Source organism: Passer domesticus, chromosome 2 (genome assembly GCF_036417665.1).
Source record: "Passer domesticus isolate bPasDom1 chromosome 2, bPasDom1.hap1, whole genome shotgun sequence".
Taxonomy (NCBI): Eukaryota; Metazoa; Chordata; class Aves; order Passeriformes; family Passeridae; genus Passer; species Passer domesticus.
Genome location: NC_087475.1, coordinates 6,825,108 through 6,836,699, shown reverse-complemented (window position 1 = coordinate 6,836,699; position 11,592 = coordinate 6,825,108). Strand labels below are relative to the sequence as shown.

The 11,592-nt window shown below is 37.4% G+C and overlaps 1 protein-coding gene across 16 annotated transcripts in view; it reads left to right on the top strand.

Annotated features, from left to right (window-relative positions):
* Nucleotides 1-11,355, top strand: part of KDM6A (lysine demethylase 6A) — a 150,178-nt gene extending 138,823 nt beyond the window's left edge. For 9 of the 16 annotated variants that reach the window (XM_064407271.1, XM_064407245.1, XM_064407247.1 and 6 more), the window contains 5 exons: nucleotides 264-405; nucleotides 5,651-5,777; nucleotides 6,697-6,867; nucleotides 7,129-7,207; nucleotides 9,104-11,355. In XM_064407271.1, coding sequence (XP_064263341.1) covers nucleotides 264-405; nucleotides 5,651-5,777; nucleotides 6,697-6,867; nucleotides 7,129-7,185 — 497 coding nt within the window. In that variant the 3' untranslated portion in view covers nucleotides 7,186-7,207; nucleotides 9,104-11,355. The other 7 variants (XM_064407273.1, XM_064407254.1, XM_064407258.1 and 4 more) reach the window with 2 other exon arrangements.
* Nucleotides 11,356-11,592: the final 237 nt, after the last annotated feature.

Genomic DNA, 11,592 nt, shown 5'->3' with positions numbered 1-11,592 from the left:
TTGAAATACTGCTCCATGTTCAGCAAAGAAATCAAACACTTGTCAGTAACTTGTGTTGTTGCTGTGGCATTGTGTATTCTTTCAGCATCATAAATACACTTTTTAAGACATTTTAAAGAATGGAAATGCAGTTGGAATGAATGGCTCATTGTGAATGAAGTTTAGCTGTTAGAGATATAAATTACTATTACAAACAGAGTGATCTTGGCTGCTGATTGTTCCTTCACCTGGCTGATGGCTGCTGTGCCTGTGTGTTTGTGCAGCCTGTCAGTACAAGCTGGCAGTGGAACGGTACGAGTGGAATAAGCTGCAGAGCGTGAAGTCCATAGTGCCCATGGTTCACCTTTCCTGGAATATGGCTCGGAATATCAAGGTCTCAGATCCAAAGCTTTTCGAAATGATAAAGTAAGTTTTTGTTTATTTGAAGATTTACTGTGCCCTTTTCCTCTTCACGCATAAACCACTGGTTGATTTATAAATAGTTCTTTGCGAGACTTTTCTGTTCCTGGGAACCAAACCAAAATTACTTTAGATTGTGTTTTTCAAGCACAACATTTATAGGTATCCATCCCTAATTTTATTATATGACGTTATTGTGGCATAGCTTTAGAATCATGTAAGTAACTTTTTTTAGCTTAATGTGCCATAGACTTAATTCAGCAGCTTACAGAAAAATGGCTTTGATCACAGCAGCTGTTTAGAGTATCTGTCATCAGAAACAGAAAAATTAGGTCATCAACCCAACTATTAGAATTGGAATATATAGTCACTTTTGCAGCAAAGTTAAATTCTACATTTCTAGAACTCGTAGTTAGTGTTCTCATGTTGTCATTTGGAGATCCAGTATAAATCTTTTAGATAAAGGCAAGTAGGAACTTGAGAGCCTCCTTCCCTTTGCTCTTCTGAACAATGAATTGATTGATGGGTAAAATGATAATTGAGTTTAGTGACATTTCTCATATGCACATTCCAAAATGCAGGAATATTCCAGGCTTCAAGCATATGTAGTTATTTTCTTCAAAAGGTGCAACTTCAAGAAATGTAAATCATATTGCAGCACCATACTGGGGTGGGGAATGAATGAACATTTCAGCATATAACACAGCTTTGTCTTAAAGTGGGGGAATGAATTCCAAAGCATATTACTCATCATGAGAATCCTCTGGTAGCAGCACTCTCTGCTTTGCCTGACTCTACCAAAGCACTTCTGAGCCCTTCTTGGTCTTACCAACATTCTGGATCAACAAGCATTGTGTCTTTTTATTATTTGCCTTGAAATGGGCTTTAAAAAAAATGGGTGAGCTAACTTGTGAAAAAAGGGGCAAAGAGGAAGAGTGTCTTTTTTTTTTTCCCCAGTGGGATTTTTTGGTGACATCTGAGTGCAACATCTTTTTACAGTAGAAATTTAATTTAGGCTGGAACATCTGTTGCAGAATGGTGGCTTTGGGGAAATGTTAAATTTGTAAGAACTGAGAATGTTGGAAGTTGACAACAGGGAGATTGTAGTCACTCTAAAGCTTGATTATAGGGTAGCATTTGTGTGTGAATACTTTCCTAAAATCTAGGAACTGAGGGTAAATGAAGTATTTGCTGAAGGCCTGGCAATCCTGCTCCTTCAATTAAACAATTAGTGCTCATATTCCTAATGCCAGCTGTCATAAAAAGGAGAAGAGAAATCGAGTAGTTAGAAATGAGAAACAGGGGGAACTGCAGGAGAGTGTGGGAGGGAGAAAGCCAAAAAGTCCATTTAAAAATACCAAATCCACAAGCTTCACTTTCATCTTTATTTATACAAAATACATACAAAGCCCAGCAGACATCTATTGTAAAGCTCAAAGCAGTTCTGGAATGTTCTTGAAAAAATACAATTTTAGTATTTTGGCCACTTGTAATTTTGCATTTGCCATGGTTTTGGGTTTAAAAGGAGAAGAATATGACTGAGCACAGCATCCTTCTCCAAGAGAATCACTTAAAATGTTATGAAGAAACACAGAGGACAAAATGGTAATTTGCTGTTGTCTTGCTGGCTGACAGCAGCCCAGCTTTTTCTAGCAAGAGACTCAAACTTCAGTGTACATTACAGAGATGCTGAGGAGCAGATAGAAATTTTGGGTGTGCATGTGCATTCTCTTTTTCCAGTCTACTGAAATAATTTCCAGTTTTCTCAGCTTAAGCCTCCCCCACCCAGGTTAGTGGTCAGCCAAAACTCAAGTTCCTGCTGTGGCTGCAGAGGGGATGATCCCCTCCAAAAGAGGAGATGATTAACTCTGGTCTGTAATGTCCAGCAGCAGCAGCCTGAGATAACTTTCTGTTTGGTCACTCCTATGGTAGTTCTGGAATAGCAGTTCCTAGAAATCAGTATCAGCACAGCCTGGTGTCTGACCTTGGCTTTGTAAACACGCTGGAAATGCAGAAACCTTCATGAATTTTCTTGAGAGAGGGAAGCAGTTGCATAATTTTCCTGTGGGCTCCTTGTCTGCAGGAAAAACCATCTGGGATTGTGGCTGTTGTCCACAGCACCTGGATTTTCTGTGTACAAAATAGAGACATTTGTGAGTTGAGTGTATGCATATGTATAAAAATGCTGGAAAGAATAGTCATTTTTGATAGGGCTGGTTGAATTTCATCTTGGATAGCTGGCTTCATTGTCATCAGGATATAAAAATAAGTGGCACAGCTGTCATCTTTTTGCTGAGCACAGGTCTGTCAAAAAGTGCATGTCAAAGATACATAAAGTGTTAAGGTAATTTTGATTTCTGTCTCTGGGACTTCTTAGGTACCAGCATAGTACAAAAGATTAGCTCTTGGAAAATGTTAAAAAGGAGCTTCTAATTCAGTTTGAAAGATAAATACAAATATGTCTTCGTGAGTTGTGTGAAAGCAGCTACTCCAATAAACTTAAAATTTGAGCATCAATATAAGTATTGGGAACCAGGTTAGTGTTGAAAAGAAATGGAGTAGCAGAAGAGAAAAAGTAATAGAAGGAAACTTCGCTTTTGGAAGAAATCTGATGCCTCGTTATATTTTTAGTTAATGTGCAGTTCAGTGCTGTCTTGCAAGATAAAAGTCAAAGAGCAAAACCTGAAACTTTCTCATGAGATGTTTTTTAAAGATTAGATTTTAACAGTAGAAGCATGAGCAGGAACACAGCAGAAGAAATTATTTAAAACTTGGCTGAGAAAGGACAGCCCTCACAAAAAGAAAAATTAACTGCAGACCTCTTAGATGGGAGCCAGAAGGACTTTTACAAATGCATCTGAGGAAGAGAAGAATTTTAGAGGTAGAGCGAACATCGTAATAAAAGCTTAAAAAATTAATTCCAAAGTAACTGAAATACTAAGTCTATTACAGAAATAGTTTCAGAAATGTAAAAGAGCGTGACATGGGAGAAATTATTTTGCACAAAATCATGAAGTTAGGTAAAATACTTTTCAGCCTCAGAGAAGATGTATTACTGGAAGGTATGAGAGGTTGGTTCTGCATTGCCATTGGGATGTTCTCCACACTTTTGAGAGGTTTTACTGAATATCTAAGTATTTAAATGGGTTTATCACTGCCCTTCTAGAATAAATCAGGATTATGTCCATTTTTAATTCTCTTCTGTTGAATATTTGAATTTGAGTGGACATGATTTACTCATATCTTTATGCCATACCTGCAAGGACTTTGAGAGGGGGATGGTATAGACTTTTTTCCAATTGAATTCTCACTGTACCAGAATAAAAACTGGCCTGCAATCCTTAAAAGCTGACCCCATTGAACTTTGCTAGGAACCCTTTTGGCTTTCTTTCCCAAACTTCAGGAAATTGTGCCACATATTCACAGTGATAGTTTGTATCCTTTCTTTCATATCCTTTCTTTCTTTAAATGCATGAAATAGTTAACATTTATGTTTTCAACTTCCATTACTAGGACCTGAATTTTATCCAAGGAGGGGGAGTTCAACCTCAAGCTATTGTTTTCTGCTTTGTTTGTGAATTTGGCAAACATTGTAGCAGTGTTGAAAGTGGGTTACATTCTGGGCAGTTCTTGTTTCACAACTGTAGCAATAGCAAACACTTTGAAAATAATACTTTGGAAAGTCTTTAGAAGTCAAGAGTGGAGAACTGTGGTTGCAGGTGTGTTTGCAGTTGCTCTTTTGGATGCCCAAAGACTTTTCCAGGTAACAGCAGAAGAGAAGAATGGGAGCTTTTAATTTTATTTTAAATAATTAGGCCGTATTGCATAAATTAATGCTTTTCCAAAATTACTGATCTTGTCAGGAGCACAGTAACCCAACTCAAATGAATTAATACTCAGTCTCTCACCTGTGGTTAGCCATAACATCATAACTCACATTCACATCAAACTTCAAAAATATTGAAGTATTTACAGCTTAATGAGCTGCATAATTCTCTTGAAATTTGGTACATGAAAATGAAATGTTTAACAGAGAAACACACTTGCAGTTTTGTGTTATCCTTACAGTGAGGGTGTTAGTGAAGCCATAGTGAAGACACTGTTTTTAGTGAAGATGAGCAGTATGAATGTGAAACAAGAGGAGAGCATTTCAGAATCCTGGGATTCTCTTAACTACTTGGAAGCACATGAAAGAAATGTGTTTTTTTAAATAGAGAATGTATGTGTTACATGTTTAAGGCTCTAATGGGAGAAGGTTCAAGTTGAAAACACTTGATAGAACTCATGAGCTCTTCGTTTTCTGTCGTTTGTTTTTACCCTTAATTTTCTCCAATCTTCCTTCTGCTTCTAATGAGCATGTAGCATAACCACCCTGTGGAGGAGAAAATTGAAGGCTGCAAAGGCTGCAGCTGAAATAAATAAGGTAGCTGGGAGCTAAAATTATTGTAAATAACATTGTAATTTAGAAATTTGGCGACCTATTTTGCCTTTTTTTTGAAGAACATATGTAGCTCATAAAATGCTAGAAAACAAGTTACATTTTCTTGTAAGGAACAGAAATGTATAAAATTGTGACACAAAATTATTTGGTATTTTTTGCCTTTACAGGGGGTATGACAGGGAATTGACATTTGAACAGTTATTCTCTTCATTCATAAAATAAGTGCTAGAATTATTTTTTGTGTTGATTTTTTTTTTCTAATACCAACCTGTCTCTCTATGGGAGAAGATACATGTTCATAGAGTCTATTCCCAAAGTGATTCCTGGCAGACCTTGGAGTTTCAGAAAACTTGGGATAATAAAGTTTTAATAGTGCTGAGAAAGTCACAGGAGCTTTAGGATGTTAAAAGAGTCCTTTGGATCAGGCTACAGTCACACAAAATGTAAACAGCTATGCTGAACTTGGCAGTTCAAGCTAACTTTTTGCTGACAAAGTTATGGTTCAAAATAAAATATGTGGATTGCTTTTGAAGACACATTGTTCTATTGTGCTTAAAAGAGCATTCATGTGATTCAGTCAAAAATGAAAGGTACAGCCTGTTTGCAGGGCAAGGGGCAGTCCTGAAGGAGGTCCAGAAGCACAAGGTCTGACTTTTCCCTAAGCCCTGAGTCCAGTGATTCTTTCTAGAGAGCTGTTTCTGAAATCCCAGAGGAAGAGCAAGCTCCAAGTACAGGGAGGAAACTGAAGCCTTCTTGAGTTTTGCTGTCCATTGAATGTTGAACTGAACACAGAACTGCTTCTGGTTGCAGGTACTGCCTGTTAAGAACTCTCAAACAGTGTCAGACACTGAGGGAAGCTCTGATTGCTGCAGGAAAGGAGATTGTCTGGCATGGACGAGCAAAGGATGAGCCAGCTCATTACTGTAGCATTTGTGAGGTCAGTAAAAATGTCTTGGGTCATCTACTCCTGTAATATTTATTTAAATTTTGTCCTGTCTTTTGTTGTTGATGTTTAAATTTTGGTTTTAAGCTGCAAATCTGCTCTGAGCTGTGGGCACATCTGTGTGATGCAGTAGTGCCTTCCAGGATCTCATCCAGATGGTTTTCTAGACATGGGCTGTATTTTGCTGAAGACTCTCCCACAGCACTTCCACAACATTGTTTTTCACTGGGTCGATTTTCAATTTTCAGTTATTATATAATGTTGTTATCCCTTCCTGCATAAAATTTGATCTGCTGAGCTTAATTTTAAAGTTATATTGGTCTTCATTTCAGAAGTCACCAACACACCCAGAAGAGAGATAACTGAAGTCCTTTTTTTCTGCAGGACATTCCTTTTTGCTGAATTTTTTCGTTCTGCTTACTGTTAATAGTTGCTTTAAAGTATTGGATAATAATTTTCATGCAGTTGAAAAGAAAATACCATTTTCCTACCCCCTGGAAATCAGTTTCTAGTTATCCTCTGACAGAGCCTGTTGGGCAGGATGAGCATGTGGCTCAGTAGTAAGGAAATAAATAACAAACTTCGTTAGCAGACAGTAAAAAGGAAAAATAAGTATAATTTTTTTAAATTCTCACCTTACTATTCAGCAAATGAATCCTGCTTTGTCAATATTGACCAAGGCTTTCCCGTGGTGCTGTTCATGCAGACATCCTAAGTGTAATATTAGTGGTTTTACACTGCTTCACTTCTCTGCCCGAGCCCTAGGAGAATAGATTTTCCCTGAACAAATCTAATTTTTCTCTTTGCATGCACAGGGTAAGCTTGTAAATCTTGAAGAAAACGCCATTTTCATGGTTTTAACTTTTTAAAAAACTAAATTGTAACGCTTGGCTTTCTGTTTCCTGTCTAATAGGTGGAAGTCTTTGATCTGCTTTTTGTCACTAGTGAGAGCAACTCTCGAAAGACCTATGTTGTACATTGCCAAGACTGTGCACGAAAGATAAGCACGAACCTGGAAAACTTTGTGGTGCTAGAACAGTACAAAATGGAGGACTTGATGCAAGTCTATGATCAATTTACATTAGTAAGTCAAATTAATAAGTGGGTGCATAAATACATGATTTGTAAAGCAGTTGTAGACTGTCTTGGTGCTCCGTTGTACGAGTACCACGGACTTCCTGATTCAAATGGAGGTTTGGGTTGTGTGTGATATTTGCAGAACAAAACCTGAAGAGTCAGAATTGTGTGAAATACTACAGTAACTTACTGCAGAACATAACCACTGAGTTTTCAGGAAAAGTATGATGTTACAATTCATAAAGTTGTGGCTTTAAAAATCCAATAGAGATCACCTGAAGACCATAACTGGATCAGATGGAGATGGGAAGAATCAGGACAGTGAAGCTTGGAGAAACTAGCACCAGGTTCAAGAGCATCTCTAATACATTGGTTGTGGTATGAAGTCAGTATAGCAGCAGAGCATCCTGTGCACTCAGACCCTTCCTTCCCCTTCCCCACCCATCCCCTCCCAAATCAGCACTGTCCTTCTGCTTAGCAAGTGGATGCTCTCAAACAGTTCTGTCTTTTGGCTTGGGGCCTCCTTTGCATTTCAATTTAAAGCAAAAAGCCTCTTTGCCATTATAGCTCTGTGCTATATATGGCAGCCTCCTGCTTTGAACTGCGTCAGCACAACTGTCCTAACATTTCACCCAGGTTTCATTGTTCCAGGCAAAGATGGCTTTTTTTGTAACCACAATGAAAGCGATGCTGGATGTGTTTATAAGCCTTGGCTTTCTGTTGAAGGAGACAAACATTGGACTAAGTGTTATGGGAATTTCATGTTGGGTTTTAATATGACAGCCCAGTAAGGGCTGTGCCTTTTGATTCATTTCCAGGTGCTGCAGAAAATGTGTGTTTAGTTATTTCATGTGTTGGTAGCATGCTGAGTTGTGACCTTCTGAGTTAAGGCCTCAAGGTTCATCAGTAGAGGCTGGCGAGAGTGTGGGACCATGTGCTCTGAATTTAATTCCCTTCATTAGTCCCACAGAGCCTGGGTTGGTTAAACTTCAGTTCATGCTTCTAGAAGATCACTGTCATTATAGTCTGTGAAATGCTGCAATTTCAAAGTGATGATCTGTTATAGAAAAACATATAAATAAACACCTGTTCTCAGATACTTCATCCAGTTGAGTGGAAATGGGGAAGAATGTTTCTGTATGGAGATGAGAGGGAGGGAGGGGTATTTTGTTGTCTGTGCTTATACATTATATAGGTAACAGTGGTGATACTCTCCCTAGAACAAGGGTTCTCAACCTGTGAGTAGCTTCTTCCCCCACCAAAACCTAAGGCTAAGAACATTGATAATTGTTCTTCTATGAAGTTGCTGTGACATTCATTTCTTTCAAAGGGGATATACACTCAATTGGGAAGAGTCATAGCCCAGAAGTGACATCTGTCAGGTGTAGGAGGAGAGTTAAGGTTTGTAGTAAATCACAGGATGGAGATAATCACAACTGGCAAAGGTGAATCAGGCCAAAGAGAGACTGGGGTAAAGTACCAGGAGCAAGCACAGAGATGAGCCAGCGTTAAGAGTTCCTAGCTGGGTACTCTGGTATGATCTAAAGTGTCTTTAATGACTGTGAGGAGTTTTTGAAGAGGTTGCACAGGTGAGGAAAAGATGAGGAAATGCCATCAGAGACTCAGTACTTTGATGGAATGCCACAAAGTGCAGTACTGGGAAGCAGTTAGGTCATTTTCTGGACCTCCTGGCAGCAGGAATAAGACACCTCACTTCATTCTTGAGGCACTTGGTCCCCATGTCAGAGAATCTGAGACCCTTTCCACAGATACCTTAACCTCAGGGGGATTAAGGTTATGTTACTGCTCAGGTAGAGGGGAAGAGGGGAAATGAAGCCCACAAAGGCTTTGGAGAGCCACAAATGGACCATCTCCCCATTGGTAACCAGGTTGAGAATCCCTGTTTTAGGTTGTATAAAGATACATCTATGCTGAGGCCACATGGAGCTCTTTGCTGCCACAGTGGAACTTGTGGCTGCTCACATCACATTAACACTGACATCCCCACAGAATACTCCAGACTGCAGTACAGGCAAAATCCTAATGCAGTGTTCATAAAATACATGTTGTATTTGAGTAAGGTGGAAAAAAAAATGATGCTGTTGTCTCTAAAGAGTCCTGAAGTGTAAAAAGAATAGTGTGTGTGACTTTTAAACTCTCATGGTTACAGTTTGTGCAGGTCTTAGTTAAACACAGAGTTTTGCACCCTTGTAGAAAAGGTAATTTAATGTTTTCTCTTTCAGGCTCCTCCATTGCCATCCTCCTCATCTTGACATTTTTTCATGGACATTAAATGAAAACTTTTCTGATATTCAGGAAGTGACCCAGTTCTGCACCACTGATTTTTGTAGCTATCCCGTAAGGCTGCTGGCTGAAAGCTGTGTCTATGCAACCTTCCAAGTGCGGAGTGTCAACCAACTGGACAGGAGAGAGCACTGCCTCCTACTCCAGAACTCAAAACAAATAAAGCTCATCCAGCTGTACTTCAAAAAAATAATTCCATGTTTTGTATATATCTGACAAAACTGGCAACATTATACAGACTACTGACTTGAAGACCACCTCTTTTGTATTTCTCTGTTTCTGGGCTGATGAGTTGGTTTCATCCATTTTTCCCCCTTCAGAATTTCCCTTGGAAAAAGTACTAGCTTAGCTGGTCATTTCTTTGTAAGGTAGTTAGAAATTTTAAGTCTTTCTTTGGGCAACTTTTTTTTTCTTTCCTTTTTTTTTTTTTAATGTGAAGAGTTAGGTGATATAAATTTTTTACTGCTTTTATGTTTTTCTGTCTTGTTTTGAAACCATGACGGTTACACTTTTGGTTCCTAAATAAAATTTAAAACAATTAACAGCCAAGTCACAAAGATAAATGGGTTGCACATAGACTAAGGAATAAACTTCAGATTTGTGATTTTTGTTTCTAATCTTGATGTAAATTTACACTATTTATAAATACATATTTATTGCTTGAAAATATTTGTGAATGGAATGCTGTTATTTTTTCCAGATTACCTGCCATTGAAATTTTAAGGAGTTCTGTAATTTCAAACACTACTCCTATTACATTTTCTATATGTAAATAAAACTGCTTAGCATTGTACAGAAACTTTTATTAAAATTGTTTAATGTTTAAAGTTTTTCTATTGTTTGAGTTTTAAAAAGATTTTATGTACAGTGCCCAGTTTTTGTTCTTTTTTGAATCTGATTATATATATTTTATATATACTCTTGTGCTTGTGTATATATATAATATATATAGAAACTCGAATATAAATATGTGTATAAAGATTTAGAGACTAAATTTTTCTCGTTTTAAGTTTTACATCTATGGTAGATTTGAGGTGTCTACTGTAAAGTATTGCTTACAAAAGTATGATTATTTTTAAAGAAATATATGGTATGTATCCTCAAGACATAGAATGACCTTCAGACTGGTTTATTGTTAAATTGCACTTTTTGCAATAACAGACCAATAAATAGTTGCTGCCAAAATGTAGTAGTAGAAAATAAGTAACAGCTAAATTTTAAAGCTCTTGAAGAAAATACCAACTTTGACAGGAAGTTTGGCACTAGTTTTAGAGGAGGAATGAAGAAGATTGAGTTTTGGTGGGGATGTTCTCTAGATTTCAACCAAATTGCAACTTATATATTACGAGATGTTCTATTAACAATTTTAAAAGTTAAGACTGAATCATCTTGGCGTCATTGTTGACCCCAAAAAAGGACGTTGTTTTGTGGTATTCTATTGTATTTTCACATATTTTGTAATACGAATTCACTGGTAAATTTTTGAAGCACTAGGTTTATTTAGGACAAGTTTATAATATATCATTGTAACAGTTTGCAGTTTTAATGATGGTATTTATTTTAAGTTGCTCCTTTCTCATTAGCTTCTTGAAAATGCATTAAATCTAAATTTCAAAATTGATAGCTTTCTTATCGATCAGAGTTGACTGATGCGGAAGGTTCTGCATCAAACAGTTTCTCATAATTTCTCATTAGTGGGGTATGTTAGTGGTTGCATTGTTAAATTTTTTGTAATCAATGTGAAGTGTTCCAGGCACAGAGCATGCAGATAGTTCCTTTTGAACAAAAAGAATCGCCTCTTATGTTGTAGCTTCAAACAAAGGGTGTTTTAATGAAGAATCAGCACAGTTTATCTAATGCTGTTACAACAGTTTTTAACCACAGGTAGAGCTGACTTTCTTGCTAGTTCTCACTAGTTGGACAAAAGGGTGTAGAGATTAAAGAAAAGCATATCTGAATGTTCTTGCCAGCAAAATTATCAACTAGCAGTTAGGAAGCCAGTATTTGCAGTTCTGTAAAGGTGTAAGTCTCAGCTCTTGATAACAAACTCTACAAATCATAATTTTTTTTTTTACTTATGTATTTTATGCAGTCATAAATATTGTAATCTTGACAAACCATGCTGCAACTGAAAAGCTACTCCTTTAAAGTAGTCTTAAACCCAAATAAAAGCAAGATACACTTACCTCAACTAATGGTAAACAAAAAGTCCTCATTTCTCAGTGCTGTAAAAGAACATTGCTAATTAGGAAAAGAGCTACTGTGTGCTAATCAGAAGGGCTTTGTACCTTTCCTCCCCTTTGGAAAAGAGGATATGGCATTACCAAGGAAGAATATTCATATTTTGCCAATGAGCAAGTAGACCAAATCAGTAGAGCATCAGGCAGCATTCCTCGTGCTGTGGGAAGGGTTGTCCTGAATTGGAATT